General features: G+C 40.4%; 1 protein-coding gene across 1 annotated transcript in view; it reads right to left on the minus strand.

Annotated features, from left to right (window-relative positions):
• Positions 1–25967, minus strand: part of GRIA2 (glutamate ionotropic receptor AMPA type subunit 2) — an 81510-nt gene that overhangs the window by 37653 nt on the left and 17890 nt on the right. The window contains exon 3 of the mRNA XM_081021422.1: positions 6218–6457. Within this exon, the coding sequence (XP_080877548.1) occupies positions 6218–6457 (240 nt within the window). The remainder of the gene's footprint in view (positions 1–6217; positions 6458–25967) is intronic.

The raw sequence follows: 25967 nt of genomic DNA on the forward strand, positions 1-25967 counted from the left end.
AAGCAAAGCTACAGGGAACCAGGCAGAGGGCCTTCTCGGTAGTGGCACCTGCCCTGTGGAACGCCCTCCCATCAGATGTCAAAGCGATATATAACTACCTGACATTTAGAAGACATCTTAAGGCAGCCCTGTTCAGGGAAGTTTTTAATCTGTGATATTTTACTGTATTTTTGGTTTCTATGGAAGCCACCCAGAGTGGCTGGGGAAACCCAGCCAGATGGGCGGGGTACAAATAATAAATTATTATTATTATTATTATTATTATTATTATTATTATTATTATTATTCCCAGGGTGGCCGCAACATAGATTTTTATAACAGTTTTATGATATCAGCACTTTTATTTTCAATTACTAATAATCCCTAGCATTAAATTGGCCTTTTGTTCCAGCTGCTGCACACTGGGTCAACCTCTGCATTGAGCTACTATGACCCCAAGCTTTTGTTTCTAGTCCATCATTACCAGTTCATATCCCAGACTCTAGTCCAACACTCTAGCCTCTTGCTTTTGCAGACCCTCCAAGTGTCCCTATTTTCCAGGGACATCCCTGATTTAGAGAAGCTGTCCCAGTTTCTGATTTGATTCCGGAAGGTCCTGCTTTTCCTTAGGACATCCCTATTTTCATTGGATAAATGTTGGAGGGTGTGGTAGGATGCCCCTATTTTCACTGGGGATATGGAGTTATCTGACCCCCCAAGCTGTCTGAAGGCAATCTTGAATATGGAAGCATTTTTAAATGTTTACTGTTTTATTGTCTTTTTAATATATGTTGGAAGCTACCCAGAGAGGCTGGGGAAACCCAGTAAGATGTGTGGGGTATAAATTATCATTATGGAATGGGACATCCCTATTTTCATTGGAGAAATGTTGGAGGGTATGCTTTTGCCATCAGTTTCTATGTACAGGCAGAGTTGAGTGGCTGCTCAGCCCCACCCTAATCTTCCCCTTGCTCCTTTTAAACTTTTTCTTGTGTGTTCTGTGTTACACAATTCCTGATTACCTACAATACATAGAAAAAGAAAAGGCCATGGATCAAAATGCTGAAAAAACAAAAACCCAGGCTATCCTGCAGTGCAGCTACAGTTTTAGAGAGCAGAAGTATTGCAAAGTAACCTTTGAAAAAGCCAGCAAATTGTTCCGCTTGTTAAACACTATAGAAAATGTCAAAAGGGCCAATGTAATCGAACAAGTTAATTACTTCTGGAGTGTGGAGAGGACCCCCTAAGGTTTTTAAAAATTCCTTGTACTGTATATGGTTCCTGCTACTACTGCACGTGTCCATGTTGACACTACACTATCCAAAGTGGTGGATTGAGCGGAACAGGGAATCTAATATAATGAGCCTCCTTTCTAATATGTTAAATGTTGAGCTCCTAATTTGGAACAAGGGAAAACACTCCTGAACTTCAAGTACCCATAATGAGACTGCCTGGTGAGGACAGTAATCTGTCAAAGGGGATGAGAAAATTATGTGAAATGTCAAAGTGATGTTTTATTTCCATAAATAAATAAATAAATAAATAACCAGAGGAATCAACTGTATCATGGAATCTCTAAAATCCTACTTTTCCATCAGAGATCCTGACTGCTATCCCCAGCTGCTAAAGTTAAGAGACAATGGACAGGAAGGAATCTATAGAAAAGTTAATGTTCAGTACAAAAACATGACTGACAGCTTAACAGGCAGTTATGGACCTAAAAATGGGCAAAATTTGCAAAAATGGGACCAAAGTCTGAGAATTTGAGCTTTCATGTTTTGAAAAGTTTCCAGGTCTCAAGGTTTTGAAATGTCTGTAAACATCCAAACATGGACCACAAATAAAGGTTTAAGTAAGTACACTGAAACATTATAGGGATCTGTTCAAGGTGCTTTCTTACATGCCAAATAGCTACTCTCCTAAAAACACTATTTTGAGTAAGGAATACATCTGGAATCTGACTAAAATGAACCTTTAACAATATTCTATCCCACTTATTTTTCCAGAGACTCGAGGTATTTAAAAAAGAGTAATTAAAACAAAGTAAAACAAATACGATCCCTAAAAAAAGACAACATATTTACACTTACATTAATGAGTTAACAATGCCAACCAACCTAGTTAACAAATTCCAGCAGTACAAAAATAATCATATTTAAACAAAGTCTTTGTTTTTACAAAGCCAGGCTTTACCAAGCACCTGAATCAATGAAATTCATTTGCCAAGAACCCTTGGTTCAGCCCCAAAATTTCAAAAATTATCTCTGCTTGCACCCTGTTGCACCTTCTGTGTTTATTCTGCAGAGGTTTATCTTCCTTTTGCTTCTTTTCCTTTGTCTCCTATTAGACAGGTCCCTTAAAAGTAATTATTGCCAATTAAAAATTTTCAGCTGTCCGATTCTTGTGTCTCTTCACTTCTAACGCCTTTAACAGGTAAGTCCAGCATTTCTGGTTTGTCCCAGTTAATGAGATTTATTTTCTTCTAGGAGGCTGAAAACAAGAGACATGAGTTTCTGGCACTTGTACAAGCCTTTTTAGTGTGACAGCAGGCCAAAATGTGTGTCAAGGGCCCTTTAAAAGTGTCTTATGGCTTGGCAAAGCTCTTTAATGAGGCAATGAAGCATTTTGGGAATTGTAGTTCCCAAAGGTGAGCTTGCAAAATAAACAGGGGCATAAACTTCCTTCCTCCCACAAGGCAGCTGCTTGTGTGTGTGAATGCAAAAAGGGGCTATATGAGCAGAACTAGACATTACAAGCAAACTGATGCAATTTAACCCATGGGCCCCTTTAAAAAAAACCCCAAAACCCCAAACCAGAACACCAACTTCAAAGGAGGTGACATGAAGCTGAAAAGTGTGCATGTATGCCCCACTTGACACTTTTCCATTCCCAAACTCCTCTAAGCAGTTTCCCTCAACTATAGCCTTCTCTAATAGGGAAAAGCAGCTGTGTTGGGGAAGGAGCAGACTAAAAATCTCGCAAAGAAACAGTGCTGGATAAAGAAAGATCTCTCCTGTCCTCCCTCCCTCCCCCCCCTCTCTTTCACACACACACACACACACACACACACACACACACACACACAGATCTTTCTTCACCCATCACTTTTTTTGCAAGATTTCTAGTGTGGGAAAAGACAAATTGAATTAGACCCAGCTTACACTTGTGCATAATGTATCATTCAGCCCTAAATAAAGACAAAGCTTGTAAAATGGCTTTCAGGGATATTTACAGGAAGAACGCAGACAATAGAGACTAGTTAAATGTCACTTTGCAGTGTTGCAAGCAAGCCTATCAAGATAAGAACTTTGCAGGATAAGAACTTTCACTTCCCTATGCCTCAGTTTCCACAACAGAAAAATAATCCGTGGGCAACAGAACGAATCCAAGCCATAACTCACTGCTGCTTCTGCAGTGGTTTAACGTCACAATATTGTCAAAAACAATTCCTGTTAAATGGTCTTGTAAGGAGAATGGCTTCATTTCTGCAGAATCATTAGTGGCCTGTGCAATCTATGGTTAGAAGGCTTTCGTAAACACCAAAAGACCCTGAACACTTTTGTATGAGAAAGTCAAAAGTTTCCTCAAGAGGATGAACTGTTAATGCTCATGGTATTTTGCGTGTCGAGGTCCCCAGGGCCACCCCAATAACTCACACATCACACAGAATTTTTTGTTTAAGATTTTTGGCATAATTTTGGCCACAACTTTATTGAAATACAAATTTGTGAGTGGTTGCTTAGGCATTGGTTGCGACTATCTGCCCCCACCATGGGGGACAGACTGACATTCCGCACGATGCGAAAGTCAGAATAGGGGAATACACTTGGGGGTTACGCGGAGCAGGGAACCTGCCCTCACCCCAAATGCAATCAGGAGCTCATTGCTATGGCCCGAGCCCCCTTGACAGAGTGGACAAGCAATAGTTAGCCCCCAATTCCTTTAACGGAATCCCTTGCAGCAGCAGCATTAGAGGGGCAGGCACTCAACCTACCAAGGGTAGGCACTCAACCACTTCCCCTCAACCAACCAAACCATAAACCAATGCCTAACAGCAACCTTACAAGTTGTGGCGATTTGCTACGCAGTAGGCAAAAACCAAATGGCCCCAGCCAATCAGCCAGATGGACAAAATTCCTACCAGGCCCCTGCCCCAAGAGCAGACGACCCCATGACAGGCATAGCAAGGTCAAAGCGAACAACCCTAATTCTAGGGAGGGGGGGACGGGCAATCCGATGCACGGTCAAAAAGAGGAAGCCCTAGCCTCGTGCAAGGAGTTTTAGCATTTCTGGCTGTCAATCAACAAATGGCAACATTAACTTCTTCCCAACAACAAGGGAAGCCCCAATCACATCAGTGGCCAACGAACAATTAGCCCGTCCCCAACTTTGGAGTGTCCTGGTGGCCCCCACCGCAACACGTGCTCTCCATGAAGGAGAACACACTTTCTCTAAATATATGCTAATTTAAATTTGCTAGTTGATTAACTTTGATTCAAATCTTTAAAAATAGATCTGAATCGTATAAAAGAAATAAATAACTCACTCACCTACTTAGTGCTGTTTAAGACAGGCTACATTTTAGAACACCACACCAGTTGCAATACATCCCATTCCCTTTACATTGTTGTTGTTTAGTCGTTTAGTCGCGTCCGACTCTTCGTGACCCCGTGGACCAGAGCACACCAGGCACTCCTGTCTTCCACTCCCGCCCGCGGTCTGGTCAAACTCATGTTAGTAGCTTCGAGAACACTGTCCTAATCAGCCATAATTATTCCCCGCCTCCCTGGTCTCACTTCTCATGCTGAAGTAGATAGTACTTCTATGTATGCATATTGGAGGACAACGCTCCCTTTCAGGGACAGCTCCTTACTGAGCACCTTACACAAGGGATCAGGACAAGCAGAGGGGGCTGCTGCTTGAAGGAAATCAGAAATGCTTTTATAGATAAGTACTCTTTTTCAGAGTCTGAACTGAACTGACCATAGCTCCAGCAAGTCAGGAACGACCATCAGATCCACACACTCTCTTCAGCCCCCAATGCTTCCAGCCTTCCCTGGTACACCAGGCTAGTTAGCTTTCCCCTAAAACCCTAATACTAATAAAACACTAGTAGTATTAAACCCTAACATGAATAAATCTGCAATCCCCAGGTAAATTGAAATGCAGATTCTTAATCTTAAACCACAGCATAGCAAGATGAAAATACATATCCAAACTGGATCTGTATGTGACACTCCCATTCCTTGGCAAACAATGCCTGCCTTCCTCACAAGGCACAACTTGGTCTTTTCCTGTGTAAAGCACAGGATAAACATGGTCTCTACCCCCAGTCAAGTGCCATGTTCTAGAGATGCAGGTGCAGTGGTTGGCTTGGGGCAACAGGCGAGGGAATGGTTGGACGGATAAGTCATAACCTGTGAAGGGTACCTACACAAGGAGAACTGCAGTAAGAGGTCCTCTTGAGCTGGGCAAGGCTTTTCACCTTGATACTGCTTACAAACATTGAACAGGGGTATCTGACTTTGCAAGTGTCCCTACCTGACACCTCTAACTGCAACGCAGCAGGAAAGGGGAAGGAGAAACTTTAACAGCAGAATATTGCACACTTTCCCCCCCTTTTTGCCTAGGTTCCCCCCTAGACCCGCCCCCCCAGCCATCTTTTAAAAACATTTTTCTGCCATTAAAAATGCTCTTAGAGGGAGGGAGTTGCAGTGAACTTTCTTCATTTAAGAAAACACTGTCACAGCTTTCCACAGGGATAACTACAAATAAAATTCAATAAGGTTCCAGCTAGTAATATTTTCCATCTTGGTATAGATTGGCGGATGATATGCACCAGGAGCCTACATGACAACTGACCCAGTTTCCCTAGGGAAATTCATACTGTGAAAACCATTACTTTTAAGTGAAAGTCATCTATTACTCTCAAAGGACTGGTTCTAACATAATATTTTCCTCTGCAGGAGTCCTTTTGAAATGACTTGTAGAGATGCACCCATTGATTTATTTATTTTTCCAGGAAGAAAGAAAAAAGACGCATAAGCAATGTCTTGGATCCAGAAGGCAGTTCAGTCTGCTACTTACCATATTACAGCAGTCACCCTTTATCCTTAAGCACCCAAGGCCAGAACTTACAAAACTGTTCTGTTATGCTTGGCACTCTCGGGCTCCTACATCATTTCAGTTAGGTTTGTGGTTCAAAATTAATTTCCATAAGTTATGAAGAACACCTTACCTCTGTCACTGTCATAGAGATATGCAAACTTGGTCCACTGGTAATATTCAATCAAGCTCAGAAGTGCTCCCTTGAGGTCTGGCCTCATCTGGATGACAAATGGGTGTGTTCCATCTGTTGGGAAGCTGGGGGTTATGAAGGAGACATGAAGTGTTCCACAAAATGATGTGATGGTATTTACAGACTTCTTGTCATAAAATCCAAAAATAGCAAAGACTCCTCTTGAAAACTGGGAGCAAACTGGGAGAAACAAGCAAAAAGAAAACATTTTAGAATGTGAAACTGATTTGCATTTTTTTAAATAGAAAAATGTGCAATTGCCCCCACACCTACAAAGAAGACTTTTAAGACAAAACATTGGGAGAATGGTTGTATTTATTAACATTACAAAATGAGATGAACAGCAAGTCAGATATACCAGATCAACCAAATTCAGAATGTAAGGGCAGGTGAGAAGGGATTGGCTGAGACTGATCAGCAATTTTGCCAAGAAACTGAAGCAATTCAAACAAATCCCTGTAAGAAGTTTCCTCTTTATATCCCCAAATACTTCCATGTTTTCTTCAGTGGCATCCTGATTAATGCCACACATATATGGCATCTGTATGATATGTACATGACATCAGTAAGGGTGGCAATGATGCTTAGGCAAGATCAAGAAGTTCAGCTCCAGGTAACCAAAGATAACTGTTGTCTAAGCATACATGAAACTGAAAGGCATGCATTTGTGAAGCTTACAACTTCATCAAAGACATTAGAAAAACTGAAATTTCAGTTAACATTCCTTACTCTACTTGTCCTACATAATCTAATTTGCCTTCAATAGTGAAGTTTGTTTGTTAGTTTGTTTGATGATGATGATCATCATCATCTAGCTGGAAAAACATTTGACATATTTTGCACACATTGCTGCTTATTATTGTAGCACACTTCTAATTTAAATGTCTGCTATTCTTTTTAAACTATCTTTAGAAGTGGCTTGTGAAATGGTTTGATGGGTGACTACTGCCTTCCTCCCTGATCTGCCACAGAATGGGAGGGGGTAGAGAAATTGACTTTTGTGTAAGGTAGCATGTAGTCTGATCCCAAGGTGCATCCCCCCTGCTATTTAGTCATCTTTCCTATAAAGACCACCTGAGTCCAAATTAGCCATTCACCCTTAGTGATGCTCGGGAAAGTGTCAAATCTGATTGACTCCAGAGTTTCTGTACCATCATTACATCCAGGATGTGATTCTTAATTGGCTAGGTTCACTTAAGAAAGAATGGAACAGAGGTTTTTAAATGGCCACTCAAGCAAAAGGAAGGAAATGACTGTGAACAAACATTCACAAAAAGTTGAATTTAGGATTTTACAAGACTTTCTGACTTCCCTACTTGAAATTGCTGCATTTGAACCAAAAATGTTACCTAGAGAACACATGGCTGATCCATAGCAAACACTTTCTTCCTACTTTCTTTGATCCCACATGACTCTGTTAGGTATTATTTACATGTTTGCTTTTTAGCTTTGCATTGCCTCTTGTGGACTAGCTGATGTTGTGCTATAAAACCTTTCAGCAACTACAACTATTATTTCTATGCATTTATGGAGAAATACTGGTTCACACTAATGCAAAGGACATAAAAACACAAGAGGAGCAGTCTAAGCACTGCCACTTTGTGTTCTAATGCTCTGTTTCATTAAACTTTTAATATCAGCATTATAGGACTCAGCAGAAGAAGGTCCTTCTCCATGGCACCTCAGGTCATGGAACAAGAAGAATAATCTCCTGGGTGTAAATAGAGTGCTGATTGTTTCATTTTTATTACCATCTCAGACAATAAAAGCCTAAACCAATGCTGATCGTTAAAGCCTAGATGAACCATCCCATCTTTTTGGGTCATTCTCTTCAATGACTCTGCAAATGCAGCTTGTTTTCAAGGTGCTAAACAGTCCATAGTTTTATTTACTAAATGAAAAAAAAGTGGACACAATGGTTAAAAAATACTTATGGTTTTAAATCTTGCTGCCACCACATACCCTGATGACTTTTCATCTCTCAGGTGGAGACACTGTTTGTCTAATCAAATTCAGTGGGGCCCCCTAGAGAATGCAGGGACCCCATGTCTCTGTTTTGCTCTGTTGGTTGGCCACACCAAACTGCGATGGCATGTGAAGAACCAACACTGAGTACCTAACTGAAAGCATGTCCTATGCACTTAAATGGTGCACACCCCATACATTTTCCCACCAAACTGGCTTACCCCCTCACTGAGCTACAATTTCTAGCATCCTTAACAAGCTACAGTTCCCATTAATCATTTTTTTTGAGAGGGCAGTGGTTCACCAAACAACTGGTTAGCAAGACTGTTCTGTTGTGCAAAAGATTTTCTAAATAAGACGGGTCTCTGCTGGGTACTTGGCTTTGATTTTTATTTAAAGGTTTGCTCCCTCACCTGGGCAAGAACCAGTGGTTTAGAAGTAAACTCTTACCACGCACCCATGTGGATAGCATGATTTAGAATTAATCTAGATTGAAAGCAGCATGTTCTGGATAGAGATAGATGACGCTTGTGGTACAAATAATAAAGCTTCTTGCCATCTGCATTTTCCTCACAAAAGAACTAGACAACCATCACAAGGATTAGTTTCTATATATGAAGACTGTGGAGGTTTTATATGTGACTTTTCTAAGCAAAGTATATCCTGAGCCTTCAGCTTCTGCCAGCCTAGGCACATGCTGTGCTGCTGCTTTAAAACTGGGACTGATCAAGTGTTGAGTTTTCCCTGCCGCAGGGCTTTGTAAATCATGGTTTTCCCAGTGAAACTGTGACAACCAGAGCCTCAGGCAGGGCCTTGCCAAGACATTTTGCTACCTGGGGCGGAACAGCATGGTGTTCCTGCTTCCAGGTCAAGGTACATAACACCCAAGGCTGGTTAAGTTATTTTGGAATTTGAAGCAAAAATATAATAATAACCCCCAAAGCACTTCTGCCTCTCACAGCCGTAAAAGAAACAAAACAACAACAACAAAAATTGCATAACTAATCATTTGCTACCCTTTCACGACACCCCATATCAGCTGTCTGCGGCAGCCCTCTCACTTTGCCTAATGGCAGGGCCAGCCCTGAGCTGGTGGTCTCCTTAATTGGTTCTAGATAACCCACAAGAAACAAGAGAAAAATTGGCCAAGTGTTGCTTAGCAACAAATTACAGCTCTTTGCTTTCCTCTCTTTCTTCCCCTCTATTTGCTTCGTTACTTGATGACATTCCATTGATTGGCACCACAAGCTCTATTTAGCACATTATGAAGCATATTATTAATACTTACCAATTTCTCTCAGCATTTCTTGATTTGTGTGAGTGTTTTGCCTAAGTAATTGTCAGCAATATAAATCACTATACCCTTCAGCTAGCCATCAGAGTTGTGTATCAATTGAGGCTGTCACTTACAATACAGCTATCTATTTTATTGTTACTAGTGAGATGAATAGTCAGAGAAATATCCCTTTATCGTATCAGTTATTGGTCTCTCTCACATTTGGTACAAACCTTTTCTAAATGGACAAATTTCATTATCATGTGTGACTCCTCATATTCACTCATAGAATAAACAACTGAGAGATCACTGTGAGGCAGTGACCTCTTGTTGATGCGTTCTTACTAATATTATATAGAAACTGAAGGGAACAAACTGTTGTACAGTGGTACCTTGGTTTACGAACTTAATCCATTCCAGAAGTCCGTTCTTAAACCAAAGCGTTCTTAAACCAAGGTGTGCTTTTCCATAGCAGTGGGGGGCTCAATTTACAACTGGAACACACTCAACAGGAAGTGGAAACATGTTCTGCTACCAAGGCAAAGTTTACAAACTAAACACCTACTTTTGGGTTTGCAGCGTTCTTAATCCAAGTTGTTCATAAACTAACCAAGGTACCACTGTATAGGTTCTCTTGAAACTTGTTCAGGTAATAGATCTTACTGCTAGTATAAATAATAGTGAGTGCATACCTTCACAAAGAAACAAAAGTGTTGGTTTCAAATAACAGGCTGGATGCCATTTGCTACTAACACAGGAGACAGGGAAGGGGACAAAACTGGAATCCATTCTTATTTAAAGGAGAACCAATCCAATTCACACTTTCTGAAACAATACGCAAATCAAAATACACCCATCCTTCAAAGCTCACACTTCTCTGAATATCAGTAATACTGTAAAGAAGTCTTATTATCAATATTCAAATGCAAATTTCTGGTTGAATTTGAATCCATCTTAAGTACATCACAGGAAGTTAATATATAAAGTTTTGAGAACACATTTCAGCCCAATGCAACAATGCTTCCTTTAGAGAACAAGTGTTCAACACGCTAAGGAATATTGACCAATAATCACATCTTTGTTAGGAAAGGCCAAGGATAAAAAGCTGCAAGTTGTACTCAAAATGGAGACAAAGAGAAAGCAGCCAGGAAATGAGACCCAACAACTGAATACCTAATTAGTGATTTTGAGAATGGTTCTTCATTTGCTAAAAAAGCCAAGTTAGAAATGTTACAAAGGGACATCAAAAGCAAGCTGCAAACAACAGTGCATGGAGGCGGGGGAAGTATTTCGGAAAAATAAAACAGGAAGAAAACACAGCTGTCAGGCTAAATCCTCTATTGGCAACGGCCTTACAGAATGTGGATTAAAGACCAATGTGCAGTGTTTTCCAAAGCTAGCAACTGTCTGCGGTGAAAAGTGAGCCACAGAAGAGCCTTCTAGAACCTGGTGAATCCTATATTGGCAGAGTAAAAACCCAATAAATGAAAACTAGGGGGAATTATCTACTCTATGCACATTACAGGGTTCCTTCGCTAGTCGTCATATTTCAAAAAGTGAAATATTTTGCATATTTTGCGAAATCGTGTACGTCCGGAAAATTATGGACATATGACAACCCTCCTTCACTCTCGCAACAAGAAACTCAGGGGTCCCCAGGCTCTTTGATTGTCTCCAATTAGCCAACTTATTTTCCTTCTCTCTCCCTCACAGCAAAATTTAACCCCTCTGAGGTAGAGGCAGAGAAAGGTGATCCAGCACCCAGAGCGATGCTCACGGGGCTAGCTGCCCACCGGGGCAGGGCTAGACACCCACGGCGAGCGCCCTGAGGGATGCTGGCTGCTGTGAGTGTCCCGGGGTTGCGCCGGCAGCAGCAAGCATCCCGGGGTGTGTGTGGCGTGGCGATGTCACCCCCCCAGGGATGACACCCAAGGCAAGCTGCACCCCACACCCCCTTTCTCCACCAGTGCTCTGAGGCTGCATGCAGTCACCTACACTGTCCTCTTGACTGTCCTGTTTCAGTTTGATATGTTGCTCCACATACCCTGACACAAGGCCCTCCCCCTTCACACAGCATAGCCAAGGTGGTCAAAAGTAGAGCTGCCATATTTCAAAAAGTGAAAATCCAGACACAAAAGTTGTGGATATGGCCCAATATGGGCTGCCATATGCCTGGGTCTCCCCGGACATTTTAGCTGTATAGCAGTCCTATCGAAAGTCACTTCTTTTGCTCCTCTCCCCCTTGCCTAAAAGGTTGCCCACCACTGCCATATGCTAAACAACACATTTCTATCACCAAAAGAAAATCTTCAGTGCAAATAAGAGCACAATTGCCATGCCTAACCTATTGTTTTGCATACTAGTCTTGTACAGAATTGTTTTCAAAGGACACCATAGAAATGGCAAGTTCTGTGCTTTTGTGTTGTATTTCATTTGCCAAATTATCGAAACTCTGCCACAGCTCAATATGATGCTAATGAGTATTACTATGGTTAGTAATGGCAATTGTGCCTAGAATCCTTATAAGCATAGTTGGTCTAGAACTTTATTTAAAAATACTCTGCTAAAAGGACAACCTGAGCCTAACAGCCTCCTCCCACTTTCTCTCCACGTTTTTCTGGAGAAGTCCCATTCTATTCCTATTCTCTGAATGGGCAATTGGATCATGGTTGTTGTATGCTGAGGATAAAGAAGTTGTGGCTCTTCAACCAACTATTGATTCCAAAATGAGCCAAAGAACTACAGTTTTAAATAGTTCCTGGGCCTATCTCCAAGAATAAAATCAGTTCAGAGCCAGGCATGGGGAGGGGCTGAATTCAATGGTATAGCAAAACCTCTGCCTGCAGAAGGTTCCAGGTTTGATTCCTAGCACCTCCAGGTAGAAAGACCTCTGTCTGAAACTCTAGAGAGATGCTGAAGCTGTTAGAATTCCTGCTCCGTGATTGCAGTCATGGGATTGTTGTCTTTCACATGATGGTATATGTTTTGACTCCACAGAGTGGGATGTGACGGAGACAGGATGTTTGTGTTACTGTGTTGCATGAAGTGGGACTATTGTCCTTTGTTCATTCTCTTTGCTGTCTGATGCTAGAGAGAGAGGGAGCCATGTTGCAGTGCTCCGTGTGTGTTTATATGTAAATAAAGTAGATTAGCCAAAATGCTGAGTTGCTGAGTTCTGTCATGCAAGCTGCGAAGACTCTGTGGATCCCTAAGTGTGTCGCTGTCTGTTGGCATCAGTCGCTGTGATGTTTGGGCAGACAAAAGCTTTTGAAGCTCCCGAACGATCAACCAGGAGCATGTGTCTCTGCCAGGGTCCTACTCAAGTGTAGGATGAGCTCCTGCCTTAGTCTAAGTCAGATCATTGGTTTCATATATTCCTAAGGCCTCTCACTCAGATGAGAAAATAAGCCAAGGTTGGTAATAACATAAATAGTGAGATATTTAGAAATATCTAGCCACTGATATATCTCTGTGAGAGTGGGATGGTAGCGCAGCTTCTTGTGCAATCTGTAACAGCTTTTGCCAATCTGGTGCCCACCAGATTGGGCTCCATGGTCATGCTGGCTGGAGCTGGTGGAAATTGTAGAACAAAACATCTGGAGGACACCAGATAACTGAAGAATGATCTGTGGCTATATTAGTACTGAATAGTGCTATTAAAGCTGGTGAGTTTTCAGAATCACGCCCCAGAGAGATAAAAATGAATGCTAATATTCAGTGATGTCAGTCTGATTTCTAACATTCACTGCAGTAATGAGCATAATTACCACGATGCATATTCATGAACAATATACAAAACCACATCATCTGTGGTAAAAATAACAGACATTATTGAGTTATCAGCTAATCAACTCCAACACAATAAAAGTTTACTCGCAATTTAAATCGGCAAAATCTTCCTAATTAAGACAACTTGATGAACAAGATATTATTGTGATTTAATGGCAGTGCCAATTAAGAGAGGAGGCCATCTAAAAATAAAACCTGTCTTTGAAATTAAAAATGAAAATATATCACTCTATACTAATATGAGTTGAAGGCATAGTGCATGTATTCTTTATTAATTTATTACTTGGTGTTTATTTTAACCATTTGCCATGTAATCTTGAATTTTATACCCTATTGTGTCTAAATATCTATTTCCTTTATTCTAACAGTTTATTTTACATTTTTGCTCACTGGAGTTAGCAAGTTTCTAGTTGAATTTAATACATTTTGTTTACCACCACTCACTGCATGCTCCAGAACTCTGAATGTTCTCCATATCACACATTTCCTCACTCGGACTGAGAGTAGTTAAGACCATTTGAACAACTGCACATGTTAGAATCATTCAGCTACCCGTTGATGTTACATATATACACAAAGAGACTAACTAAGACCGTCTACTGATGCCAGATCAGAGGTTCAAAGCAAGAAACTACATAGAACAGTGGATTATAATTGATGCAGTTTTATAGAAACTTTTTAGAGGGTAGCCACAATAGTCTACTCTGACTTCAATGGCTAGTAGCCATGACTGCTATGTTCTACCTTCCCTGGTGGGACGCAACATGCCTCTGAACGCCAGTTGCTGAGAATCACAAGTGGGCAGAGTGCTCTTTCCCATAGGCATCTGTTTGGCCACTATGAGAACAGGATGCTGGGCTAGAAGGGCCTTGGGCCTGATCCAGCAGGGCTCTTCTTAGGTTCTCATGTTCTAGAAGGAAAAACAGCCTCCTTAAATATAAAATGGTCTTTGATATAAAGAATTCTTGCCATATAAAGAGGAAGGGCACAAATTTCACATCACTCAAATAACACACTGCTGCATGCCAATGGTTGTAACAAAGGAAAGGATGCCTATACAGTGGTACCTCCGTTTACGAACTTAATCCATTCCGGAAGTCTGTTCTTAAACCAAAACCGTTCTTAAACTGAGGCACATTTCCCTAAAGAGGCCTCCCGCTGCTGGTGCCATTCCATTGTTGCGGAGTTCATAAATCGAAGAGTTCGTAAGCAGGGCTGCTCTTAAACCGAGGTACCACTGTACTAGCCTTCTGGAAACAGAAGAGGTGAATCAAAAACTCTTTGCTCTAACAAGGAAAGAGGTTGGCTGCTACACTTGCATACTCACTGCAGATCCTGCACTGACGTTGAACTAGATGGCCTTTGTAAGGAATGAAAATGTCACTTTTTCATAAGAGGTCAAAAGGCCTCAGACAGTTGCAATACCAGAATAGAAGGTTGCATCAGCTAGAAAACCATAGGCTCGCTTGGCGGCTTATCTTTACTGGCTTGGGATTAGAACACCCAAAAACAGGGTGCCTTGCTGCTAGAATGTGGTTTATCTAGACACCTCAGCAGGCTTCGGCAGGGTAGGACTCGTGCATGCCTAAAGGGTGGTCGGGATGTGGCTTTATCACTGGGGTAAATATATGAGAGCATAGGAACATGCTTCTTGATTTGGGCAAAAATAATTAAGAGTGATGGTCCCTGAATTCAGAGGGATGGGAGAAGTCAACAGGGGTGGAGAGTTCAATATTTTAATTAGGCAATCATGATAGGCTGTAAGCCCTGTGCACCTCCAGCCAATGGGGGACAGGGGAGGGAACTTTTCACTCAGAGTTGGAGATATATGCCTGTGTTTTTCTGAAGTTGGATGTGCCTGCTTTGCGGACACCTATCCTTACAAGAATGTGTAATCAATAAACTCTTTGCTACTTCACCAACTTTGCTCAGATTTTATTTTAAGGGTCCCAAGATTCTGAGTCTTGGATCAGTGTTTTATATCCAACAGCCTTCAAGTTCCCTTCCAATTCTATGATTACATGAGTCTCATTGGAAACAAAACACATGTCTAGTAATAGAAATGTTGCCTGAAAGCCAGAGGAGAAATGGAAAGTGAAAATAATGCTAAGGTTATGAAATATTTGAGGCCATTTCCGGGTCACTTCAAATCACACCTATTTTTTCTTCTTCATTAATTTTCACTTATGAGGCAGAACTTGTATGCTGATTGGATCGAGGCACCCTAACGCTAGAGTGGAAAGAAATTGTGCTGGTGTTTCAGGAAGTAAAATAGATCAGGAAGGCATACACAAATTCGTCCAGGACTAGTTTCAAGGGAGCTCTCTATTAGGGTAGTAAATGCTTCTGTGCTAAGGGAATCTAAGGTGGATAAGATGCATGACTGCATTGCTTGTTAAGAGATATTGCTTATAAACCCAAAAGTTTAAGAAAAATCATCACGAACAACAGTTTTTCTTAAGCACCACCAGTCCCAAAGGGTGCGCCATTTGAAAAAACCTGAGTAAAACTGACAGGACTGTCATAAAAGTAGCTACTGCATGTATGACACTGGTGATTTGTTTTTACAAACGAGGCTCTCCCTACCAGAAGGATTTGTTCTCATGTTTTATGAGGTTATGATCATTTAAAGGAGATAAGCATCCATTATGATATTGACAAAAGTTATTTGGTAAACAGAATCTTGGCAATGGCAAGCAAATGCTATAATCTGCAAATATATTTCCCAGCAGGGCCTGCCAGCAAATACAGCCTTTCAGGCATTTCTGGATAGCTGTATGAAAATCAGCTTTCCTGAAATCCAAACTGCACATTTCTCTATGTCCATCTTTAGCTTTCCATAAGAGCATGAATTCTAGCATTATACCTTGATTGCCCCCAAAAGTTCCAATACTCTAATTCTAACCTAATTTAATCTTCTTCTCATTTATTTATTTATTTATTTATTTTTTTTTACTTGTTTTTGTAATAAGGAACGGAAAACAGAAAACTGCTGATTTCAATAAGTACTTTGTCAAACACAAGAACAAGCTAAGCTTTAAATGTGTTCTAAGAACTTGGCAAAAATGTTCATGTGCTGGTAAATAATTTGTGATTAGAATATACGGCTGCAAATATTTTTCCTGTAAACCCAGGCCACTTTAGGACACACCTATATAAACCCTGTGCACAGAAGCTGGTGTGCAAGTAAGACAGGTAGTTCCCAGTCTATGTTTTCTTTGCCCTGGGGAAAAAGCTGAGTTCAGAATTCAGCTTTCAAATAATTCCAGATTTCATTTTGTGTTTGTCTCTTAAGGCAAGCTCCCAGCTCTCACTACCACAAATGTACAATTGAAAATGTGTGGGTAATATCAGCCGGAATTCTGAAACCCAGAGATTTGCTTTTGGGAAAGGGGAAAAGTTTGCATAGCCAAGCCCTTGACCCTCCCCATGTGGAACAAAGCCAAATTCAATCATGGAGATTTTTTGTTTTTTTAAAAAGTGAGCTAGTTTGTATAAAAATAGAGAAAATTAAGCAAACCTGAATGATTTGCACATAATTCAGCTTTCCTTGGTTCAGAATTAAGACAAATGTATTGTAAGGCACATCTTTCTTTACTTAGCATATTGTTTTAACACCACTTGCTAAACCACTGTAAATATGGAAACAATCCAGCCAAAGGAAAGTGTTTTTAAAGACTATTTATTTCATTTGAAAGGACTTAAGCACATAGTTGTCTCTCAGTTTGATATCAAAGTAGTTTGCTTTGGCAGGATTGTGTCCATAAAAATTTAGCAGGTAAAACAAAAGAGACGGTCATTGTGCTATATTTTTGTTTAAAAACCAAAAACATAGATTACCAAGCATATTATGTACCACAGATACTTCATGGATGATCATATTCACTGTTCAGTTGAACACAGAATAAGATATAATATGATCACTTCAATCATGGTACACGCAGCAGCAAGAGTTAGACAAACTGCAATAACACTGATCAGCTGTCTCATTAATCAGAGGAAGTATGAATTTCAGCTTTGTACTTCTCTTCTGAAGAGCTTGCTTTCTGACTTAGCATTGCTAACACATCTCGCTGCCATGTCAGACTAGGAACCATGCATCTTCAGCACCCATTTGCACACACAATTTTTCACCCAGTGGAGTAAGGGATATGACATAGCTGTCAACGTTTCCCTTTTTAAAAGGGAAATTCCCATATTCCAAATAGGATTCCTCGCAAGAAAAGGGAAAAGTTGGCAGCTATGGGATATGAGTTTTGAAGCCAACTTCAGCTCAAATATGCTCTCCCGGCTGTATTTGGTTGTATATATTTATTGCTTGAATTATCAAAAAAAAAAGAGAAAGATATTCTTTCTCAGAATAAGTTTCATTACAATTGCCACTAATCAAACATAAAGGAAAATCAAAGGCAGATTTGGGGATTCCTTGTCAAGCAAAACACTTGGGAGTTTTTTGCTGGAAGCTAAAACAAGAAACAAGAGATTTGACATACAAGTCTATGCTCTGGATGTATAAAGTCAAAGAGAAAGAGCAATGCTTGATAAATGAAAAATAGGGCAAGTATCAGAGACTTCCACACACCGTGCATCTGTTTCCCAATCTGGAAAATCCAAATAAAAGAATCCAACTAAGGGCTAGTACAAATGTAAGTATGTACCACCTGTAGGCATGTAGAAGAAATTTTTAAGTTTTAATGTGCATCTACATCATTTACACTTACTGAAACAATACACTATCCCAAAACAAAGTTATCATTTGAAATTTGCACTTCTCTGAATTTTGCAGTGCAGTTCTTCAACCAAACAGTGCTATAAAAAATGTGTATATTTCTGGAAAGTATACATAAGGATGCGTGTATTCATGAAACTAGCATACAAAAAGTATTAGGTGAAATTGCATATCAAAATATGGATGCTGGAGAAAATGCATACTAAAAAGAAACTGAAATTGATGATTGGCAACTGAAAGTGTGACTTGACTCCACTGCAAAGAATTGAGTTTGAGCTGATGTGAAATGATAGGAAAGGTTTTTCTGGAGTGTTGGACCTGCAATCGTCCATTCATGCTGGTGAGAAATTAGTGGTTGTTGTTGTTAGGGTAGAACATGCATGTATGAAAAGACTACTAGTTGTGATCTAGTTCTGCGAAATAGTCTGTCCTGATCTATCTTACAGGACTGTTACTACAATAAATTACTGAGATAATAACCTTGTTGGCTCCACAGAGCAGAAGCCTATCAACATCTGCCAGCAGGTCTGTCAAAATCCCTTTTGCTCCACTCTTAAAAGAGAGCCGGGGTGGAGAGCTTTGCAAAAGCCTTTGCATGCCTCCTCTCTTAAACGTCAGAGCAAGATAGAGACTAAAAAGGGAAGGGGGGTTGCCTCCTCCCTCTTTCCCCTGAAGACTCTGAGACTGGAAAATTAGAAGGGAAGAGGGAGGGTACTTGCAAGTGTCCCTCCTTCTCTCTTAATGCCCCAATATTGTGCCAGTCTTGTGTGATCTTGATGACTCACAAAAGCTTGCAAATGCTTTTCTATTACTACCATCATCAAGGAAACAAAACCAAGGATCTTTGAGTTCCTCCACCATATGACAAGTTTACCCAAACACTACTGACAAATATTTTTTAATTAATAATTAATTTCTTAAATTTGTTAGTCATTTTATCTTGCCCAAGGCAACCCAAAGCAACTTATAACCAAACCAAAATAATCTAACCTATCAAGTATGAAAATCTATACCACAGATGTTGATCCTGGAATATATTAATAAGCAAGTTCATAACAATTTAATATACAAGTAGCCAAGAGTCCGGTAAGTCGTTTTGGTGAAAGTGGGGTTATATCAAGCAACTCCATTAAATTGAAAGCTGTAAGGTAGCACATCTTCCCAATTTGTGAGCATTATAACACAAGTGGAGGAGCTCTATGACCTTGTTTATGTAAATTTAAGTATTGTCAGCATTCCTTGACAAATCTAAATGACAAGTATGAAAGTCAAATGTTTAGCAAGTATATGCTAACTACCTTAGGCAAAGTACAACACAAAATATTACTCATCCTTTCAGTAGAAAAGCAACTTGATTAGTATTTGCTTACCCACATAAAGCTATTGCATTTCAAATTAATTTTAGATACGGTATGATAGAATTAATAATAATAATAATAATAATAATAATAATAATAATAATAATTTATTTATACCCCGCCCATCTGGCTGGGCTTCCCCGGCCACTCTGGGCGGCTTCCAAAAGAATATTAAAATACTATAATACATCAAACATTAAAAGCTTCCCGAAACAGGGCTGCCTTCAGATGTCTTCTAATAGTACTAGAAGAGTATTTTGACTAAAGCTTAATTTTTACAGTAGAATAAAAGGGACATTTTTATGTAAATGAAGAGGCAGACCACTGGGTTTAACTTGAACTGCCATTATTTTTAGAATGTTATAGTCCACTCTGTAGTCCAAACACAAGGTGGTTAACATCTGCCTATCAAATTCATACTCAGCTCCATGGAACAGGTGAACTCTTCTTCCCATTTTGTTGTACCACATGAATTACCCAAGGTCTTATATCCTATCCTAGGCATCTTGATCACTTCTGTATCCAGTTTTATTCCTCCCAGGACCTTAAGAGAATCATAGAAGAAGCAAGGAGCCTTCTTCAGGTAGAAGGCCATATTCCTTCTGAGCAACATCCTGGTAGGCACATGCCTGTGAGTGGGTGGCACCAGAATCAAAACTGAGTTATGAAGGTGAATCTTCTTTATGTATAAGACACTACATTCCAGCCACACACAACAGAGGTTTCTACACACACACACACACACACACACACAGCAAGCAAGAGGCATTAAAGGACACATTCCAATCAGGCAAAATCATTCACAGAGGAGAGTGGGGTTATGGCTTAGGATGTTTTGGGACTACAACTCCCATGATCCCTAGTTAACAGGACCAGTGGTCAGGAATGATGGGAATTGTAGCCCCAAAACATCTGGAAGGCTGAGTTTGCCTATGCCTGGCTTAGGAAGAGTACAAGGGCCAGGTGACGAGACCACGAGCCACATTCAGCCGCTGGACATGAGACTTCCTACCTCCACACTACAGGAAACAGGTAATGGGGTGAGATTTAACCACACACTCAGCAAGCATCTCTAAGGAGCGCAAGCTGTAGCTGGGGAATGGCACAATTTTAGTTACATCCAATGAAATCATTTTGTGGCTGGAACAATGCCCACATACAGCACGGAAATTCATGTCCCTCTCCTCCCCTGCTCCCACAAAAATCTGGTCTACGGTTTCTCCCAACCCTCTGGGACAGATCTGAAGCAAGGTGCACAAGGAGAGAAGAGGCAGATAGCACAATGATTGTACTGGATTCAACTGGGGATGAGTGAATTTTGGTTCGCTACATTTCTCCACAGTTTCACACCAATTTCTGATTATTATTATTTTTTTAAAAAAACACCAAATCATCATGAAAATTTGTCAGCATCTTAGTGCAGCTTTGCACATAGTTTTCAACTAATATATACCTTTTTTTTTGCAAATAGTACTCACTGATATAATACATGGTTTGTATGCAATTTCACTTGTTTATGCCTTTCTATGCACATTTCCCACAAAATTATGCATTTTTGTACATATTGTTTGGCTGGCTGGAGAACTGCGATGCAAAATTTGGATGATGGTGAATTTTGAAGAATACCTGTATTGGTTTGAGAAGTGTGAATTAATTAGTTTCTCATTAGAATACAAACAAAATTGAATTTCTCCTCCATCCCTAGTTTTAACCTCATATTATTATGAAGTTGGAAGGGACCCTAGTGGCCACATCTCCAGCACGCACAATAAGATGGCCATCTAGCCTCTGCTTAAATACCTCAACTTGATATTGCTTTCATTGTGCAGCAAATCTGCACCTGTGAACTCTCCTTCATTGGGCTTGAGGAGGCTCGTACAGTTACTTCTTGCCTAGGAATGCTCCTTATTCTAAAATTTGACAACCTCAGATGAATACATCTTGAAGAAGCAGCTTCGCTTTGATACAGATCCCTTAAATAACTTCCTTTGAAGTGGGAAGCTCGACATGTATTATTTCCTATTAGGCTATAATTACAACCAAGTTAAAAGGAAACCTCTTTCAAAGGTGAATCATACAATTATTATTATTATTATTTTAAAAAGGTGTCATCTTTCCCCAAAGTTGTCAGTAACTAGGATGTCTGGCTCCTCTGGGAATTTAAATTAGCCAAGTGAATGACAGCAGGTGGAAGATTTGTTCTTTTCCCAAAACAGACATTATTTTTCGAAGAGGTCTGTCACTCACTGGGGGCCAACACACAAACACTTCAAGGGCTACAGCCTTTTATTTCATTTGCTAACAATAAATGGCTTCCATCTACTGCCTGAGAAAAACACTTAGCCAGTGTAAAGAGATAATGTCACCTGTTTTGTATTGCTAGGTAACTAGCTTTTGGCCTCCTTTATTTACTGTAAAAATTCAGATTGTAAGCTTTAATCAGCTTACTTAGGAGATTAATCAATTAAGAGCACAATGCCTATTTATTCAGAAGTTAATTTTCACCATACTCAATGGATTGCAATCCTCAGCATGTTTACTTGGGAGTAAGTCTCATCAAGCTAAATACAATTTATTTCTGAGTAAACCTCCTCTAGAGCATCGCTATAGCCAGCCCATCTGACGGGGCCAGCTGTATGAGTTATGATCACACTTGTTCATTTTTAAGCCGTTTGGTTTGTCTTGTTTTTCTGAAACAGAAAATATAGAAGATAATGTGGGTGGATTATTGCTTTGTTTGTTACTATGTTATATATTTTCGTATTTTTATATTGTAAACCACCCTGTGGCCAGTATAGAAATTAAATTAGATAAATACATAAATAATAAAAATAGAAATAAAAGAATAGCCTTGACTTGAAACGATGAAACAGTTAAAAGGTGTTACAGTTAACATGTCTACTCAGAACTCAATCCCACTGAGTGCAGTGGCGTTTTCTATATGTCAGTATAGAAACGCACCCTAAAATCGGTCAACTTCTTATTGTTATTCTGTTGGCAGTTTTTGCTTAACATCGGTTCAGCTTATCACACTTTTTATACATTTGCCATATGATCCTTTTAAATAATTTTTGACAGTCCTATTCAAATTTTTATATATTTATAAATAAATAAATGCAGGTGCCTTCTAAAAACACAAATTATTCTTCCCCTACATTGACACCCTACCTATAATGAGCCTGTGCCAGCACTTTTAAATTACATGGATAAAGCACTTTTAAATTACATGGATTTCAGTGGAAGAGATGAAATCATCCATGAATATCTCCCCCACTGTACTCAGACTGAACTCAAAAGTGCTTAGCATTAGCTGGATCATGCCCAACATGCTTTATTATCTTTTTTGTGGGCCAAGCCAGCTGTTCTTATTAATCTTCATCCTCTTTCATATATGCTACCTGCTAGCACAATTACAGCTGCTGTTGCCTGCCCTGGAGAAAGAGGAAACCACCTTACGCATTTCAGAAGGCACAGAAGGCACAGGAGGTCAATGCCTTGGTCACTCGGTCAAGGGCAAAAGGGAATTGCAATTATACTCCACAGAGAGTAATAGCAAGAGACTGCTGAAGGGCAATGTGTAATCAGCAGAACGGCCAAAGGGATAAACTTATATAAACTCTCAGCAATTTGATTTTGCCCAGTGCTACATGCCACAATGAATCCTCCATAGTTCTTTTGCTTATCAAAAAGCACGCTGTGCATTTTGAAGCATCAAACTATATTTTGTCAGTTCCTATTGAATGACAGACAGATGGTAGGAGTGGTGGGAATGAAGCTTAAGTCAGGGGAGCTTGAAGGGCGAGGTCCAGTTTAAACAGCTTCATTCAAGTTGCACCCTGGCCTTTTGTGCGTGGACTCAATTTACCTCATATTAAGGGTTCACGCTCCCCACCCTCACCTCTGTCAGCCTGCTAGCTAGTCCTGCCTCCTTTCCTTCCTGTAAACTTACCAGAGAGCAACAAGGTCACTGAATGCCTGCCTCCATCACAACACTTGAAACCACAAGAAGCTCTGGTAAATGCAGTTCTCTGACATCCCTGAGCTCATACTATGGAGTTGGCAGCCGTCAAGATCTCAGTTTCCAAATGCTGCTTACTCCCGGGGTTCTGCTTGAGCAAAGTTTTAAATGCTTGGAAGAGGGAGGCAGAGGCTGTCACCCCATCAAAATGACAGGTAATTTATAAAAGAAGAAGGGAGTAGTGGTGTGGGCAAGGGCAGTCGTCATGGTAGGACAGTGCCACAGAGCCACTCTCTTGACAGTGGTGTGGCTACTTACCTGTATGGTGTGTGGCTGGGGACGCACAAGCACAATAGCAGAGCCAATTGGGCACTCCTGCCAATATGACCTCACAGTCCAATCTTGTTTCTGACTCAACCCACACCATCCGAGGAAGCTACAACATGCAGTTCTTAGGAGATTGGCTCCATGGCTCTACCCTACTACAGGTGCTACTCATAAGAGCAGGCTCTGGATTTTTATCTGGATAGGCAAACTGAGGCCAGTCACTTCATCCATTCTTTTCTTTTTTGCAAGCACACAAGGTTTTATTTTAAGGAATCACAACAATCACAAAAACGAGTGGAAACGGAGGGCAAGCTAGGTTCACATACCACTAATATTTGGGGCCAGGTTTCTGAAATTAACCCATCTCTAAGTAAATCTGGCAACTCTGGACCTCATGCATTTTAACTTGATGGATGTACAGTATCTAAATGCAGGGTTTTATTTTCTTCTGATTGGGATCTCTAAGAAAACATTCAACATAGTACTGCTTTGTTTGACAGGGACACGGTGTCTCATTCATCAATGAGATTCTTGTGTCGATCTTGTGTCCCAAAATCAAATTTCACACAAACTTTGAAGGGAGTGGGATAAAAATATTTTAAGCTTTGATATATATATTTCCCAGGGTTATACCTGCCATTTCTGATGTCACAGGACTGCTGCACAATGTATGCACATGTCTAGTTTGCTGCCTCTTCTCCATAATGTCTACTGAAACATGTGACATGATGTCATTACACTCACGAGTTTCTTCACCATTGTCAATGACACCCAGTGATGTAGATTGGTGTGTTCACAGCATAACATCACAGCACTCATGGAGTTTCATTAGACATCATGGGGGAACTGAACAGAATTATACATGAGGACTGCATCTGTTATATCTTATTCCACTCTTGTTTCATAATTCTGTACATGTCTATGCATGAGTCCAATGGAACTTACTCCCAAGCATATGATTACAGCCTTAGCATCTTCTGGAGGCAAGCATAATGCCAAATTCAGCACCTCATCTAGAAAACAATCTGGATATAAGCCAGGATACAGAGTGGCAATAAGGAATGCTAGCGCTCAGAGGCACCAGTGTCTCAGGATGATTGAGGGGGTCCGATACGACGTCCTGGCGTTGCACGACATCCTGGCATTACAAGTAGCCAGTGGGCAGAGCAGAATGTCTTCTGAACATTGAGGGAGCTCAGGCCCCTAGAAAAAATAATTGGGAGTCAAAAGTGCTTCGGCCCCAAGGAGCCAGCACCTATGCTATTGCTGAAATTTAATCTCCTGTTATCAATGCATGGAGAATGAACATTCATGGAGATACCTTGGATTTCTCCTTAAATTCTCATTGCTGATTAGGATAAATGGACAAAATTAAAGTGAAATAATGTTAACCAGCAATAATCATTTGAGAGCCTTCTTCATGTACCACTTCCATGGGATGTCTGGCAGCATGAAATGGGCCCTTTCAGTGATTGTGCACCACTTACGGAATGTTTTCCCCAGGGAGGCACACATGAAGGTGATGCATGGCCCTAATGAAAGTACAGTATATTGCCCAGCTGTGCATTTTAAAGGATCTCAGGGTTAATGTTTTCTCTCCTACACACTGTAATAAAAAAATAATAATCCCAGGTTTTTGTTTGACCTTCCTTTACGATGTATAAGATCCGTTCCTCTTTCACAACACACAGTGAAAGAACGTTCATATTGATCTAGACTCTTTCCCAGTTCAGTTAGACAGATCCTAGTGCCCTTCTTGGCTGGCATGCAAGGAATTCTCCTTACGATAGTTGTTGGGTATCTATGCTGATGTTGTCTAATGGGGCCAAATGCAAAGTATCACATTTAACCAGCTGAGGCAAAAAACAGCGGGTCCTCGTGCCAAAATGCAAACTGTTTTTCAAATAGCTTTCAGCTTTGAAACAACACTATATGTGCACTCAGGCTGCTTAACAAAAACAAGTGTAAAACAAGTCCCCCTAGAAGCTCGTTTCACAAGTTTCTAGATTCTGCCAAACTGAGAAAGATTTAACCCCTGCAGCACATCAGCTGATAAGATGGGGTGTTAAATCCTGCTCCTTTGGCATCACCTAATGGGCAGTTGGATATGGCTTGTGGAAAACGGCCTCAGAGGCCAAATTCGATCCCCTGGCCAGTGGATCCCCTGCCCAGGGGTTCTCCACACCTGAAACAGATAAATGAATGAAATGTCCACAGAGTTTAAGACAGCCTACCCAATATTCTGTTGATAGGGACAAAAAAATTGAATGTATTCTTAGCAATCAGAT

This window comes from Podarcis pityusensis (genome assembly GCF_964106645.2).
Source record: "Podarcis pityusensis genome assembly, chromosome: 9".
Classification (NCBI taxonomy): domain Eukaryota; kingdom Metazoa; phylum Chordata; class Lepidosauria; order Squamata; family Lacertidae; genus Podarcis; species Podarcis pityusensis.